This window comes from Toxorhynchites rutilus, chromosome 3 (genome assembly GCF_029784135.1).
Source record: "Toxorhynchites rutilus septentrionalis strain SRP chromosome 3, ASM2978413v1, whole genome shotgun sequence".
In the NCBI taxonomy this organism is placed as follows: domain Eukaryota; kingdom Metazoa; phylum Arthropoda; class Insecta; order Diptera; family Culicidae; genus Toxorhynchites; species Toxorhynchites rutilus.
This window is the reverse complement of record NC_073746.1, coordinates 233,879,806-233,897,530: the sequence shown is the minus strand read 5'-3', so window position 1 is coordinate 233,897,530 and position 17,725 is coordinate 233,879,806. Positions and strand designations below refer to the sequence as shown.

Sequence of the window (17,725 nt, the reverse complement as noted above, 5' to 3'; positions counted from 1 at the left end):
CTGTTCGGCAGTAGCAGTTTGCGGATCAAACCGGACTCAACACGCAGTATTTTTAGACGGAACATTATGAAGCTGCAAGTTCTCGGTGCGACGACTGGCATAGAATTGCTTTTCCTCTCCCATCGCCGTCGTCCTCATTTGTTTGTAGTGAAAAAAGTGTTGTAATTGCGACATTGGCCGTAGCAACTACCGGCGTCTTCATTTGCCGCTGTGCTGAATGCACGGAGGGGTGGTACCAATTGCTTAAAAATAATGAGCACAGTTGGGTGGAATTTGGTTCATTAGCACGGTCGTAATTATTCACTTTGCCTTAGTTGTTGAACTGTATTTTTTAACTCTTAATTGAACAGATTGATATTGAATGGGGAAGTAGCAGTGGTTTAGGCAAGTCTCAATAATTTTTCAATCATTTCACGATGCGCAACGGAAGAAATTGAACGTATTGCGCATTTGAACAGAAATTGAACGTTTAATAGACGACAATGGGATGGGAATTATGCTATCATCATTATAATGAGCTACGTTCTAATTTATATGCGCGGTCTTGTTCACACCAAATGGTAAGAGTAAACCTCCACACAAAAAATCAATTAACACGTTGAGTACCACGGTTTTATAGCGATTCTATGGACATTTTTAAACATATTAGGGCCATCTTTTCTTATGGTAGTGGAAGGTATGTTTGTTCGAACGGGAATGCTTATAAGCTTACATGCTTATATGAGTTACCTTTATTGTTATATGTTATACTGTCAGTCTCCGGTGACGCAGCCTGAGCGAAAACTCACAGTCACCGGTGACTGACGTGGCAGTTAACGTGTTTAACAATGTGGGAAATTCAGTTGACTCGAGGCAACGAAAGCTTGTACTAGATTTTTTTTTTTTTTAATTCGTTTATTTTTGCAGGCTCAGTTACTTAAGTTTAAAGGAGCCGAATTCTTAAATATAATTTTAAAACTATATATATAAACAATTTTCTTACATCTATGGTTAGTAAGGTGGAAAACCGATTACTCGCGGTGTACTCGAGTTTAGGAGGGTGACATATTTTTAGGAGAAGGATGGGATATAAGGAAATTGTAACAATGTTGATGAACACTCAATTTATAAATCTATTCGTATATCTATAGTGTATTTACATTTCAACTTATTCTACTATTTATAGCAAGGGGTACTAGATTTTTATTGGATAGCCTTTTTTTCAACGATACGTCCACTACCATTCGCACAAGAAGTAACATTTTCTGATAAACTACAGTTTCTTCCTCCATTCTTGGTCTGCATCTACGACTAGTAGCCTAACTCTTTTTTTTGTTTTAACGAGAACTGTTAGAGTATTTCGCTGCCTCAGCCTCTCGAACATCCTTCCACAACAAAAACAATGTTCGTCATCCGACAGGATATCCGGAGAGGGGTGGTGGACGTACAGTGGGTGTGGTGTGGGCACACAAATTTCGATCAAACTAAAAACGTCAGTCGTACGATTCGAATGTGGCTGACTTTCGTGCTGTTGGTTGTATGGTGTGGTGAATGAAAAGCACAATTACAAGGCTCTTCCACAAAAAAGAAGCATCTATCCAGTATGCAGTGGCAGGAGCTCGTGAATGGGAACGAAAGTGGAACGTCGAGCGCGTTGTGTTCAATCGTGATAATAAAAGAACCATGAAAATGATCGTTCATATCCTTTCTATAGACTCGAAGCGAAGTGTAGTTTGGTTAATAGAAGTTTTGTAGTAGATAGTGGGCTAGATTTTAATTTTTACCCTATGTGTATTCGTAAGGATGTTAATGATCGAAATTTTGTGACATGTTTATTAGATATGGTTGATGACCACGATCTTAATAAATAGGGTTAATATTTTTAATTAACTACGGTAATTGGGCGGGACGGTGGTTTTGATTTTCGGTTGTGTTTTGTTGTGTTTTTTCGAAATTATTGTAGCTTTTATGATTTTTTTTGCGCGTCCAATATTTTATTCAATAAACAATTTTTTTTATCACGTGAACAAAACTTGTTTGATGACTAAACACTTTTTACGTATTTATATACATCTCACATTGTCATTTTTCATGTTTTTGACATCTGTGAACAACATCCGATTCAAAATTGTCATACAGTCACATTTTTTGTGTTGAATGCCTAGGACCTACGAACTGCGAAAATTATTGATTTTTGCTATACACTAAAAAATCGATTTCGAGATAGAATGTTGATGGAAGATTACAGCGAATATGCTCTCGCAAGATGCAAAAGTTTAAAAGTAGTAGTATTGATGTGAGGAACGAGGAACGAGGAACGTGGAGAACCACCGAAAATGTTTGAAGATGACAATGCCCTACATACCGAACAAGACCGGCCGGGAAAATGTTTGATCTACCTAATCAAGATCAAATACCGCATGCGGCTTATTCACCAGACTTGACTCCTTCGAATCACCATCAGAAATGGGCAAAATCGCATCGAAATTCGTTCAACAACACTCAGTCACAGATAAAACTCACCCTTCTATTCTCCGATTATGCCTCACTTTGTTTGAGACAGAAAATATTCACCTATCATCTTCGTAAAGTTCATTCTTGATTTGACCGGAAAAATACTGTCTCGATTCCGCTCATCTATTCTCAGAAAATTTTGCATTCCCTCATCGGAATGAGGTTAGATGGTGAGAAAATCAAATTGGAAATTTTTGCTTGAGCCAGCGAGTGTCTTTGTAAAATCATTCGTTTTCCACTCAATGAGCAAACATTGAGCCTCGATCGCGGCAGTAAAATATAGGTAGATAGGAAATCGAGTTGTTTCCTGTGCACTATTGCAATGACCTTTTTTGTTTTTAGTATGAAACGATCTAAGTCGACGCAAAAAACCATATTAACGCAAGTTATTGGTGAGCGGAAAGATAGATTTACGTGCACTTGAATGCTGACAAGGAAAAGAGTACAAGGGAAAAAAAACATACCGCCACGCAGATTCAGTTTATTTTGACTCATTCGGTATTTTGTTTCGTGCGATCCTTCCAAAGGAGTATTCTCGCGTAACTTTTGAAAAGGTTCTATGGTCCATACCGACCTCTCCATGCATCATGAAACAGCAGGATCGTACGGACAACGCAAAGCGAAAGATTCATATTCAGCTAATGTAGCAGATCCTGATTTTTAAGTCTCAGAGAGTGCAAACTATATGATTATTTAGCTCGATAGAGGCTAAGGAAGGGTAGTCAGATTATATTTTCCATTTTTAACGCCTCTATCCCTTGAAATGTGTATATTCATATAGACCGCATAGTTTTATATGCAATCAACAGTATTCGTTCCTCTCTCAGTTTAATCACTAAATATTACACAAGTGATTACTGACATTCATACAAGTATCTGAATGATCCTCTCATATTTGGTTATATGCTCGTGAGAGTTTACTTGCATGACACATTGTGTATCATTCGATTTTGATCGAAATCCAAACACTGAGTTAATGGATGCACGCTATTAGTTTTCAATCACTGAATGTATTACGAAAACAATCGTTCACGTATCTATCTTCTTCATCTTTTTGTCGCCGATACAAAAAATATCCAATGTACAGATTCGAATTTTAAGCACACGGCTGTTACTTCGGACGCCACTTTCCTCCGACGGCCGAAACGTCCGAAGTAACAAAGCAGTGAAAACAACTCGCAGTCGTACTTCGGTCGTTTTGGAATTTGTTTCTTACAGGTGTTGTTATCGATTTCAGTGCAATTCAACGAGTGATAACAATAATAATCAGTCTTTAGAACGAAATGCTGATATTTGGATTGTTGTTTAATAGTTAGTTTCAAATTTTTAAAGTGCAACGTAATATGTCCAATGTGCAAACGCGGGCAGTCAAAACGTCCAATGTAACATTTTTCGCTCCCAGGCTTCAACCTTAATCTCAAATCACGGAACAATAGTTACGATTGGTTTTACGAAGTTATTCTTGACAGCTAGTGGTGAAAACAGTGATAAAGATTGATAGCTTTTAAGACAATTCGCGAAAAAATGTTCGGGTCTTCAACTACGTTTTTCTCGAGTTGGCGAAAATGTTACATTGGACCTTTTCAAAAGTTACGCGAGTGTTCATTCATTGAATGTTGTTTTCCACTCTTTGTTTTGTTATGTTCACTCTCAGTCTCCAATGAAGATGGTCGGAGAATGAAAAATGATTCATCGTGCGTTCTCACGATTGCTTGCTGCATTCTTTTCGCCATGATTATTCCAAGCAGATACAAGAGTGATTTATAATTAGGTGTGGAGAAATGAGCGAATGAACTTTTCCATACTTGATCACCATTTGTTTTGACGTAGGACTACGTCTTTCATTTCTATACCGGTGTAAAATCAAAGTTTCGAAAACGAAAGCGTTACGCCGGAGACCGAGATTTTGAGCGTTAATAGCTCCTAAACAACTGAACGAAATGGTATGATAAACACTTCATTCGAAAGATAAAATGTCTACGCGTTCTATACTTGTTACTTTTTGATCCAAAAACTTGTTTCAATAGTCTTAAAATTGCTTTCAAAACATGCTATTGAAATCACCAATAAGCGAGCGCCGCTCGGAAATCCACTCAGTTCTAATTGAACAGCGATTGGAGCATGTTGTCGCTGTTGTGGTGAAGCTCTTCGTTTATCATGAAAGCGCGGATACACCGTTTATCAAGTTCACCAAGAGCCTGTTTTTGCACCTTAGGCCAGACATGAATCCATCAGGAGGAGAGTGATGCCACAAACGGTTCCCCGGGAAGATCTCGAAGCAGCCGCTACACACACACACATACACGCGCGGAATTCTTTCCGTTTGGATGCCATTCAGCATCGAGAAAGATCCGGAAAATAATCTGCCAGTTCCTCTGGGAGTTTAAAAATACATTCATGTGAAAGAGTTTATTTGAATGTTTTCTATCCATGTAACACTGTGACCAAATACATTTGGTTTTGTGATTTTTCAATCAATCACAATTAACAGGATAGCTTCTGAAGATTATTCTTCCCCATCAGTAGGATATTTCCGTATCCAATATTGTATGCGCCCGCAATTAGTGATCCCCGATAATCGTTCGATTAATCGATTAATCGAATACTTCCTACAGAAATCGATTATTAATCGAACGAATACTGCGCAACCAATAATCGTAGCGAACGAATAGTTTACGTCGATTAATCGATCCAAATCCAGAGAAAAAAAACCTATGGCCGCTGCAGTTTTATACTGAAATTCAATCATTATCTTTGACGCTCCTCTGGGATCGTAAACAAAGCGCAATGGCGTCAATGCGAATTGAGCTTCGTTAACGAGTTTAGGGGAGCGTAAAAGATAATAATTGATATTCAGGCGGAATGAACACTTTTTTGATTCCAGATGGCTTTCTAGCAAATGAGGAACATTAGTCTAATTAATTATTTCGCTCAGTGTGACGTTTAATCGATTAATCGATTATTTGGGGCGATTAATCGTATCGAATAACAAACTGCTGAAAAGTATTCGATTAGCTGATGAACGATTAATTTAAAAAATCGGGGATCGCTACCCGCAATCGATTATTGCTCAGTCGCCGAAATTTCCGAGCTCAGAGAGTTCATTCCCCTCTAGTTTGCCTTCCAAATTGCCATCGTAAACCACGCCTTTTCTCGATTCAATCACGCACAAAAAGCATACTTAAGCGATATTCTGGTGGCGAGACGCATTCATTTTTCGTGCGGACATCGACAATACAACATCGTTGCTGAGGATGCTGGACGGCGAAGGATCGAGATCTGCCCTGAAACGCAAGCAGTTTTGTTTGAAACTGTGAGGGAGCACAGAGAAGCCGATCCTTCAGGAGAAGAGAAGGTGACCATCGAAGCAGCCGCTACACACACACATACACGCACGGAATTCTTTCCGTTTGGATGCCATTCAGCATCGAGAAAGATCCGGAAAATAATCTGCCAGTTCCTCTGGGAATTTAAAATTACATTCATGTGAAAGAGTTTATTTGAATGTTTTCGATCCATGTACCACTGTGACCAAATACATTTGGTTTTGTGATTTTTCAATCAATCGCAATTAACAGGATAGCTTCTGAAGATTATTCTTCCCCATCAGTAGGATATTTTCGTATTCAATATTGGATGCATAAAACCTTGTACCTCCAACGTAACGCTCTCGTTTTCGAAGTCCCCCAAATATTCATTTATTCATTCAGTCAGAATGAATTCAGATTCAACTTCAAACAAAGGATCACTGAATCAACGATAGTCCTACGTCACCATTGCGGTTATACTAAGATATAACCCACTTTCTGTTTTTATCGATGGGACACGCACTCGCTTTGTAGCACCTCAATTCTCACGAAAACGTGTGAAAATGGCTCAATAACTGATGTAAAAAGCTGCAGGTTCCAAAGCAATTGAATAAAATATTATAAATCATACATGAACAACTAACATGTTTTCAATAAGAGAACTCCAGTTTCATTTGCATACACCTGGTAAATGTTAAATGTTTAAATTATTTCCGAAAGTTTTGACTACATGCTTTGCTCCACTTCATATTCGGTTCATTATCCAGAGTGGTTGTTGTTGGATGGTTATCTGTTTGTATTATATTAATGTGAAGGAAGTTTTTTGTTTCACCTAGAAAACCGTTGCATTTGCTAACCGTGAGTGTGTGATGATAATCTATGTGAAGGATGTGATTTATATTGCCAATCAACTTAATCCTGCTTATGTGATAATTTAATTTTTTTTTTTGATTTATGAGATACACCCGGAATCGGACACTAGCGATGTCACTACGACTTGAGACAGAGCAAATGTTTGTTTCTAGATTGCTACGCACGCATGCTACGGATGCTGTGAGTTATATTCATGTGATTTGACGTTCTCCGCATCATCAGCAGTGTGCAGTGTGAAGATATTAAGAATTCAACGACTTTAGGATTATTATACCGCCTTTTGCGATTAAAAAACATCGCCAAGTGAAAATGTATGAGCAATTTTGATTACTTATTCATCGGCAGCTAATGTGCTGATGTTTAATTCAACGTAGTTTAAATGAGTGCTGTCGATGAAGCAGCGAAGCCGCGGTGAACACTCTGTAGGTACACAGAGTGTGAAAACAGACGATGCCATGATGAAAACAAATTCAAAATGAACTCTTCGTTCTGTTTTGCGGATGTGGCTAAATATCATTCCCATTTTTTTCTAGTGATAGAGAATGAGAGTGTATAACTCTAGCACCATTTGTACGAGAGGTAAATTTATCATTTATTTATGGATCTATCAATAATTACGTGAAAGAATAATTTCAACTCCATTGCAGCATTATGGTATTCAATTGCCGTGAATTTGATGGAAAGACAGGGGAAATTATCTCCATTTTCACATGCTTGTGTTTAACCCGTTAGAGACAGAGACTGCATTCAGTAATCTGTGGCTTGCGCCATCCATTTTATCTAAATAATAGAATTTGCTATAGATTATAAAGTGTGATGGTTCTATAGAAAAAACAGACAGGAAGGTGTTGTTGAAATGCTTTGTAAAACTTCTAAGTAAAATTTCCTGTCAACCCTTTGCGGTCGTATGTCTGCTCTTAGCCACCACAGCAAAAATCGATACTTTCGTATTAGCGTCACCGGAGCCGAAATACAATAGATAGCATTTTTATTGTTCGCACTGGCATTCAAATATTATTTGCATTGTTATTGCCTTGTATATACTTTGAAATATATTGTTCCGTCTTCAACGGAAGGAAGTGATTTTATGTTTGCGCTGTGCCAATCAGAAACCACGAACAAGAAGAAACATTAATAGCACCGAACCCATTTTCTATAAACACAGTGCGCGATTCGCACACATCATCCAGTTTTCATCCGACCGAGATACGAACGACAACCGAACCGAAATAATCCAACCGATGCAGAAAAAATCACGAATAGCAGAGAAAACCAACAGCAGCAACATCAACGCAGTAACATCCCCTCGACGATGAGCCACCCTTTGATGCATTGCCGAACGCGAAGTGAACACGCCGAAACGTGAATGTGTGCACCCGAGAATCCGATTAAAGAGAAATATATTGAGAACTTTTAAACCTACCATTTTGAGATTTGATTACCAGAAAGTGTTAATTCATTCAAAACTATTTCGTCGGCGCGGTATTTAACCGCCCGAACAAATATCATTTATATTTAAGTGCAAAAATTAACCGGATAAATGTATGCCGTCCGACGCTCGGTCGGACCTAACTAAAGGATCGTCTCCTATACTTCAAACTAACCGGGCAATCGATGGAATACATGTTTGCTTGCAAAAGGCCGCCGCTCCCGACGGCGGGTCGGCGACCGACTCGGATAGCGTCACCTCGACGGCTTAGGGCCGCCTCTGTTCCTTATCCTCGATTGATGGGGACTACGTACCCATTACGTTGCTCTCAGAATAAATTTCATTACGAAAAAAAACAATGAAAATTGCGCTCCTGAGGCGTTCATGCTTAAATACCGCAAATCATAAAATCGCATTTTCGTATCAATAAAAAATGACAAAACACTACAAACAACAAGGCAGCAACAATACAAAAGATATCTGAGTGCCAGTGTGTACAATAAAATTGCTATCTATTGTATTTCGGCTCCGGCGACGCTGATACGAAAGTACCCAAAAATCATACTGAATAATTTATTCAACCATATTCAATAGTTTACACTTTTTCTAAACGATTTTTAGTGTTTAGTGATCTTGTTCACGAATTTATACGCAATTTCTGTGGATAATAGATAACGGTACTCAGTAGATTATCAGCGTAGAAAGAGAAGAGGATCTCTCCCAAGGGAAATTCCAGAAAAAAACCGACCGCAAAGGGTTAAATTTTCTGATGTGGCTATAATTTAATTATATATTTATTACATTATTTTCTACTTATCTATTCTCAATGTAACATTTACGTGTGCCCAATGTTAATTGCTGAATTCTGAGACGCCAAATTGTACAGATGTTGAAAAATCCCATGACAATGCCTCTAACCAAATTGGATGTTATTATTCCGAATAATGTTTTCTAGGAAAGACTATCGAATCAGCGTTTGATGTTGTTTGTCTACATAGTCTAACCGTCTTGGTTGATAATGATTCAATTTTCAAAGCTATCGCCTACACCCAAAGTAGAAAGCGTGGTCTTCATTGTGCTTTAACATATTTATAAAGCCGAGGCTGAACGGCAAGCCGTACCATTCCGTGACAGAAGTCAGATAGAAGACCCGATCAATCCTTCATTATTTTAGTGTGTACCCTAGTTTTCTGTCAGTTAATCCAGGTCAACCGTATTGTAGAGGGGCTGAACTTTGAGATAATTCTATGTACCTGTAAGTTTTATCTTTTTATTCAGACTATGTATACCTTTGCCAAACATCAACGTATACATTAGAGTGCCAATGAAAATGACCATCTTGACCAACTTGATTAAAAATGTCGATTCCCACTCAAACTTTGACGACTGTGCGACACTAGTGAATGAAGTCCGATTGAGCTGATATTTTGCATAGGGTAGTTTTTCGTGGGAATCAACATTTTTGATCAAGTTCCCTTCGAAAACTCGAAGGTCACTTTTTTTCCCATACATCCATTGGCACTCTAATATACATTTACAGGGCGGACTCGATTTCATATAGCCCCCAATTTCTTTTCACTGTATATAATCGAGTCAAAACAATTTTTTTATTTGTTTTTTATACATATATTTTTCGTTTTTTGAATATATAAAAAGAATTTAATTTTTGATTCATTCAATTAAAGTCAAAAAATACCTTTCTCACATAAAAAATACAAATTCTTTCAGGAGGTGGTGATAGAGAATTATATTTGATGAAAAAAATCCTTCTACGCATATGTTCGAATTTCAACAATGACAGAGATATTGAACTTTTCCTCTGTTTCGGGCTCTGTTTCCCTTAAACTGGCTCTAATTAAAAAATTGCGCGAACAATTCTGTAGAACAATTCTGTTGCTTCCATTTGAAAGATGACAAAATAATACAGGATATAGTTGTGAAACATATAAATTAGTGGGTTTAAATAACATGTTGGAATGATAAACATAAAAGATAGGTGTTCATAAGGTGTTATTATAAATTTTATCCCAAAAATCCATAGTAAACTTGAATGTTTCTATCGACCGGATTAAAGCACTCTAACTGCTCTACAATTTGTTTTTCGACATCCTAACTTTTATTTTTCTACATTTCGCTGCAATATCATTACAGGGTAACTTCGATATAACGTACATTTTACTTTCAAAATTGTACGTTGTATCGAATTGTACGTTATATCGAAGCATAATAAAGAACTCTGAAACGTACCTTATATTACTTTATTGTGTTGCTGTTTGAGTAAGGTTGATGAATAAAATCAATAAGAAGACGAAGCCAACTTTTCTCATGATGTTTCCCTTCGTTCTGTTGATTGATGATTGATTCATTTAGAATCCGGAATCACAAAACAGTTGTATTTCGGGATTGGTTCAAGTTACAATACAAACTTTAGTATCAAAATACAGATAATTTATTGCACTTTCAGAAAAAAAAATTTTTTTGGACATTGATAATGTGTACGTTATATCGAGGTAAAATGTACGTTATATCGAGTGACGTTATATCGAGGGTACGTTATAACGAGGGTACGTTGTATCGAAGTTTCCCTGTATAAACAATTGTTGGTGAACATTCAATCAAAATTTTCAAAAACAACGATTTTTACTCCACTGTACTTGTAATAGCCAACTAACTTTCACCTTAACGTTATACACTGAAGTCGCTTCTTTCGCGGGGGATACGTGCCGCGTAAACAAAAACCGCGTAAATTCCAAAATCCGCGTAAAAAAAACCGCGTGAATTCCAAAATCCGCGTAAATTCCAAAATTCGCGTAAAAATAAACCGAGTGAATTTGAAAATCCGTATAAAAATTTAACAAACAGTGAATTAATAATTAAAAATGCAACTCATATTTTAACAATTGATTAACTGATTTTTTTTGTATGCTGCAATCATGATATCGGTATTTCCTTTTATTTCTCAGCTACTAATCAGTGATACAATACAAACTTATTTCGTTAAAAGTCACATCAATTAGCACATTCAATTTGTACGCGTATCAAACGTGCTGCGTAAAAAAAATCGCGTAAATATCGAAATCCGCGTAAAAATAAACCGCGTATAAAAAACCGCGTAAAAAGCGACTTCAGTGTATTTTTTTTTCTTGAAATAAGCCATATTTAAAATATGAAAAAATACTTTTTTCAAACTGTATATAATCGAGTCTAAAATTGTTTAAAAAAATACAATCGAATCATATATAATCGAGTCAGTTTATAATGGAATCCGACCTGTAATAAATTCAACCCAAACTTTCATCTACCCGAACTTTTATCTACTATTTGAAGGTAACACTTCAACTGCAGAGTTTTGAAACATATAGAGTACTCTCTCACTCTATGAAACAGGCTGTGAAGAATAGAATTTTGCTGTTGTTTTTCTAGGCACCTAAATATAACTATAGGATATGTAGAAAAATAATAAAATTATAACTATATTATAATATTTATACTATACTTTTTATTAATTTATAATGCGGGTGTCATATAATTTTGTTCCTATGAGTCGATATGTGGGTACGTTTTTTAAGGTCGTGATAGCGTGTCGTCGTTATTCCTTGTACTGGTAGAGTTCATAAAAATAACAAACGGGATGCAATTTTTGCTGCCGCCGGTTGCCTGCAGTGGCTCTATTTTCGACGCACAGTCGCTTACAATCGTAGAATTCGAAAAATTAACGTATTGTGTGCCAAACGATACGATGAGAAAGGATAATTTTTCGTTCTACGAAAAAAAATATTTCAGAGCTATGTAATATTTTAGCCTTCGCACATTTATTTGAGATAGTTATTCACAGTTTTTAAACATTCATAAGTAAAATTCCACCGAATAAATGTGTAATGAATATTAATCGCCATTTCACTAATATGGATCAGAATAAATCTACGCTCGAACCCTGAGAAGCTAGTGATCAATTATCTTTTCTGTTAGTTAAAGAAAAAAAAGAAATTTCCTTCCTCGGCGAACGGACGACGTTTTCGTTTGTCCTTGGCCAACTATCGCTCACTTGTATACAGTGGAATCCCGTTTATCCGCGAGCGGATGATCCGCGGTGTGGATTATCCACGAAAGCGAGTTCCATATTAATTCTTTAGAGCTCCCCAAAATTTGTCAGTGTGACTTAAAGACTGAAATATCCTTATTTCGTGTTTACACCTCGTATATTGCATTATCCGCGGTGACCTAGCCCGACTATTTCGCGGATAATCGGGGTTCTATTGTACTGCATAGCTGGATAGGTTTGATCTTATGTAGACACATTTAAGCTGTTTTGTGTCTGGTTATGGACGCCCCTGTGGATGGTGGCTACGAATGAAGAATTATGCCTTCTCATGTAGTTGACTGTGCCAAGTGCTTCTACTTAACACATTTCATACGGCTCAAAATTGCAAAAGCTGCAGGGTATTTTTTCTGTGAGAAAATTGTTCTTTTACAGTTTTGTATCTCGGGCGAGCAAAGATGATGCTCAACGTGATGCGTGGCACATCAAGGCCAGCCGAAGCTGAATCGAATGTGCCGGGTCTAGGTATGTTTGTACCCACTCCAATTCGTTGAAGGAGATGCTCCCTGCACGTTCGTTAAAGGATAAACATACGTTTCGCGTTCTTTTATATGCTGAAAGTTTACTTTAAAACTCAGACGTTGGAGCGCGTAATTTATTTGTTGATACAAGCAAAACAACCAGTTTTTTGTTGGGCTTTCTGGATTGTGCCAACTGCTAAATTCATATTGTATGGCTAACATCGCTTTGTTTTGATTAGCTATACATTGACATTGGGCGTATGTTTCGGATATCATTCGTACTTGGATTGTTACCTGCACACATATACCCACCCCCTCGTTTATTTGTGGAGTCGAATTGTTTATTGCTTCTGTGCTTGCCCACTGTTGTCCTGTTTACTACTGTTGTTTGGCCTAGAACTAAGATGGTCATGAAATTCAAGTATCGATTTATTTTCGGAATCCTTTTTCATCCACTTGCTTGTTCCACTGAGAGATGAATCGCGGTTTGAATAATAGAAACTAAATATTGTCGAAATTACCATATACTACATCTATAGTTACATCTAATCTATCCCAAAGGAGGATTATTTTTCTTTGAAAATGTTTTGATACATAGTGCTCTATTATGTAAATCGAATCGAGCGTTCGACTCGATTCTTATCATTATCACACCGAGCAAAATTTCATTTCGTATTGCGTAGATCGATTGAAACTGATCGAATCGAAGCTTTTGCTCTCGAACATCATGTGTTGCGATTTACTTGTTTTGAAATGTTTCCCGAAGCAAAATAATAATAATGATAGATGTTGTTATAACTTTCCCTCGGTCGATGCGGGTCTTGAATTATTCAGAAATTTCATAGAATAAAGCCATTTTTCCTGGTGGAATTGTTGATTTTTTTGTTTGAGACCCAATTGGACCACAGAAGGCATCATTATGATGTTTTTTTTTATCCCATTTATTTATTTATCAGGCTCATTAGCAATTTATCTGTAACAGAGCCGGGTTTTTATCGTGTACATGTACATATGTTTATGTTTCTATAAATTGTAAGTTACACAGTAGAAGTAGTAGCCATTTAGGCGTGAGATTTTCTGTTCCATTACATTATGGTAAATTACACTGTAGTAGCCATTTTAGGCGTAAGGGTATTCTATCTGTTCTTCCATTGTTCAGCAGACCGGACAGCGGAGACAGTTGATATTGATCATTGTTGGGTTATTTATAGAACAGCAGCCCGATGTTTCTTGCAGAGCAGAGCAGTTGTATGGATGAATCGATCTTTGTTCCACCGTGGATCGATCTCCATAGCTGATGATGGTTGCGTGGACATAGTTATTCTATAACAACACAAAGATGCTCAAATTGAGGGCCCTGAGTTTGAACCCACGATCGATCGCTTAGTAAGCGAACGCGTAACCAAGTGGCTACGAAGACCCCCCAATTATGATGTTGTTTCGCGAATTCCTTCAGTTATTCTTCAACCAAATCAATTTAACCCATTACTACCCAGGTGTAGGTTATATTTGCTTTGCGACTTTTGCGGGAAACTCGAACTTTGCTAGCTTCAATACACAACAAAACTCATCAGCGAATTTGCATCGATGGGTGTTACAGCAGAGTACAAGCTGTGTGGCATAATTCAGCCTTTTTCCAAGCAGTTAACATTGTTTATTTTCCATCTTCATAAGGGCTTCGTTGGTGCCTTTGAGAATGCATCAATGCATTAAACTGACGTTATGGCGAAGCAGACGTTAAGGTTGTGCACCAAAAAATTATTTGGGAAATACCAAGCATCTTAAATGTCTTACTGGAATGTTATAAGTTATTTGGGTTCGCGTGCCAGTCGCAAAACTGCCTTCAACTAGGATTGCATTTGCGCTAATATTGATCATAATGAAGCATTGCTACTGTTTTCGAGGTTGTTATTAACAAAAAGAGTTTATTTCGCTTGTTTAGTCACCAAGAAAGTAAATGTTCTGGAATTTTTTATGTAACTTCCTCCACTAAGGGTGACAGCTGCGCTTCTCTCGAGCATGAGAAAGTAATGCATCTCTTCTCGAGGCCAGTAATATTAACAGAAGCGTTTCTTTTGAGAATAGCGCAAAATGATGAGAAGTGTTTATATTCCTAGTAGTTTCAAGCCACCAATGTATGGCTCTGTACGCATGCTATGGTGAACGCTTGTTTGGCGCTTGGTTTACGTTGCACGAACGATACCTAGAGGTGCGATTCTTTTGAGGCAATACTAAATAACATGTAACATGATATTTGATACTTGCAAGTGTTGTCATTGTTGTTGTTTCCATGCGGTGCCAAAGATATATTGATGTAGTTATTAGATATGGAATAATGGTGCTGGTGCAACATGTATATAATCGACTGTAACTGAGTCTATGTCAATTTCGAAAAAGGCCACCGGAATAGCGTTCGAGGTAAATTTTTCAATGCATTGACATGAAATAAATTGCGACATACGATTGTTTTGCGAGGGCAAGAATGAATCATCAATCAATTATCGCCAACTGATTCTACAATGAAAAAACCATTTCAGAGATTATTCTACTAAGCAGTTGTTTCTAAAATTTCTCAGCATTATAGAATAATATCCAAAGGTATAAACAAGCGACTTATATAAAATAACAGCGTAGTTCTACGTCAACAATGCGGTCGTATCTTGGACACAACCTCCTATAATTTTTTTCTGATTGTCGTCAATAATGGAGGTGGAAGAAAATTTCAAGATCTATTCGTTCAAATTGTTTGTTTGATTGACTGTAGAACGTGGCGTTGGAGAAAGTTTTCTCAGCAACGGTTGTCGAAAAGTCTTGTTAAAATGTAGCACAAACACTAATAAATATATCACTATTCAAGTTTCTCTTATCACTTCTGCATTAAATAAAATAATACTGATCTTGTTTTTTTCTGTTTTATCGCAGGACATTGCAGCGTACATCAAGAAAGAGTTCGACAAAAAGTACAACCCCACCTGGCACTGTATTGTCGGCCGAAATTTTGGTTCATACGTCACACACGAAACGCGTCACTTCATCTATTTTTATCTGGGACAAGTCGCCATCCTTTTATTCAAGAGTGGTTAAGAACCGATGCTAGAGCTGCAGTAGGAATAACACGATGTCGATGAAGCATACTGGAGAGAGATAAAGAAGGGGAATCGCAGAGCAGCAGAGGAACACATTCTATTTACTATTACTTATTATTACTATTATAATTATTATTACTAATAACATTGCCCAACCAAAAACCAACCACAACGCCCGGTTTAACGAGGAAAACATGTAGGGCCGACCGCGACTGTGTGATAACCGAGCCGTGTTGGCTTTGAGAAGATCGTGGTCCAGTTTTACATAGCAGAACATCAACAGCACCACGAGAAAAAAAGGTTCATAGCTATAGATAATTTCCGGAGGAAAACAAAACCAATGAAGTCGCTAAATCTTATGTAAAAATGCGACTTAGAGGAACTCGAAGGAAGAGAGATAATAGCCAATTAATAATTTGATTTCAAGCGAGCTTTTCGGTTGAATCCTTGATAGCTGTAATCAACCTGATTAGAGAAAAATTGTTCAAATTAGCCTTTGTTTGTAATCATAACTACAAATTAGTAATGCGTTGAACGTGTTTTATTCTTTACTGAAGTTTGCATAGTAGATTCACGAACGACTCTTTACTCTTCTTTATGCAAAATAATGGATTATTAATAAATAACGATGGATAGAATCAGAATGGACAAGATGTTAGAATTCATTTTCAGTGTGCGAGGCATGGGGCTAATTTAATAGACTAATCGTATCCCTAGCCTTTATTTTCAAGCACATCGATTGTCCGTTACATCTAAATTTTATCAAACTTTATCTTTCCTTTTCGCTCCTTTCATCCATCCGAACTTGTTGTTTGAGACCAATCCGTAAATCAAGAAAACAAATCGCCTTGATATATTGCCCCCTAGGGTGTGTATTTTCTCTTGGATCCTTGGAAAGTATCCCGTCGTATTGTCAGTGTATGTACGTGTGTATTTTCCCAATCAAAACAAATAAGATAAAAAATAACGTGAAAATCCAATCTCAATGAACGTTTTAACGTAAGTCCAGTCGCAAAACCGTCATTCGATCGCTCGTTCGTCACACGCTTCAAATCATACAGACACACATACACGTAACGATCACATACTAGAACACAGCTAAACAAGAAGTGTTCTGATCAACAGGTTATTTTTTGGCATCCAGAGCGTAAGGATAGCAGCTAGAAAAGAGGAAATATATTTAGAAATATCGCTTGGCAACAAAAAAGGGTTTATAATTCAAATATCTTTAAGTTTGCAGCAAATAGAGTACTAGTTCTAACGACAGCATAGGTGAAAATAGTTGAAATTCAAAATGCCTCTTCGGAATCACTCATTCGGACATATATTTCCATAGAACAGCCACAATTAAAACGAACACGTTCAGACGTAAAACGTAAGAAAGAAATAATTGCACATGCCGAAGTTAAACAACTAGTTTAAACACACAAGATATGAAGTAAAACCAACAGATCAAATACCGGGTCAAATCAATTTATGTACTTCTCATTAGCTATTGTATGAATGGAATTATTACAGTATTTTTGTGTAAAGAAAACAAAATGCAGAGAGAATAATGCCGAACACTCATTGGAGATCATAGATGCTCTCAAATGAAAACTGGGTCGTATAAATAAAAAAAGAACGCATTTCGAACCAAATGTATACAAAAAGTTTTTATTGAATCTTCGTCCTTATAGTGCCTCTCAACGTTTGTGACTTCAACTGCTTCGTATTTTCAGTTCATATATGTACAAATGCGTAATAATTCTTCATATTGAGAGTCATTCCGAGAGTCGTTTCACGACGTTACAAGAAATTCACTCAAATGTGTCGATATTCTGATAATGTGAATGTCGGTAAAACACACCACCATAAAAAATATGGAACACGCATTAATTGGTAGAATACTTCCGTGCTTATAACGTTCTTCTTTCATTATAAATACCATTAAATGCAGTTTAGCACAGAAAATCTTGTCTAGCTTCATAAAATAG

The 17,725-nt window shown here is 37.0% G+C and overlaps 1 protein-coding gene across 3 annotated transcripts in view; it reads left to right on the top strand.

Annotated features, from left to right (window-relative positions):
• The window catches only part of LOC129776135 (dynein light chain 1, cytoplasmic), a 41,845-nt gene extending 24,456 nt beyond the window's left edge, over positions 1-17,389 (top strand). For all 3 annotated transcript variants that reach the window (XM_055781571.1, XM_055781570.1, XM_055781572.1), the window contains one exon: positions 15,586-17,389. In XM_055781571.1, coding sequence (XP_055637546.1) covers positions 15,586-15,747 — 162 coding nt within the window. In that variant the 3' untranslated portion in view covers positions 15,748-17,389. The remainder of the gene's footprint in view (positions 1-15,585) is intronic.
• Positions 17,390-17,725: the final 336 nt, after the last annotated feature.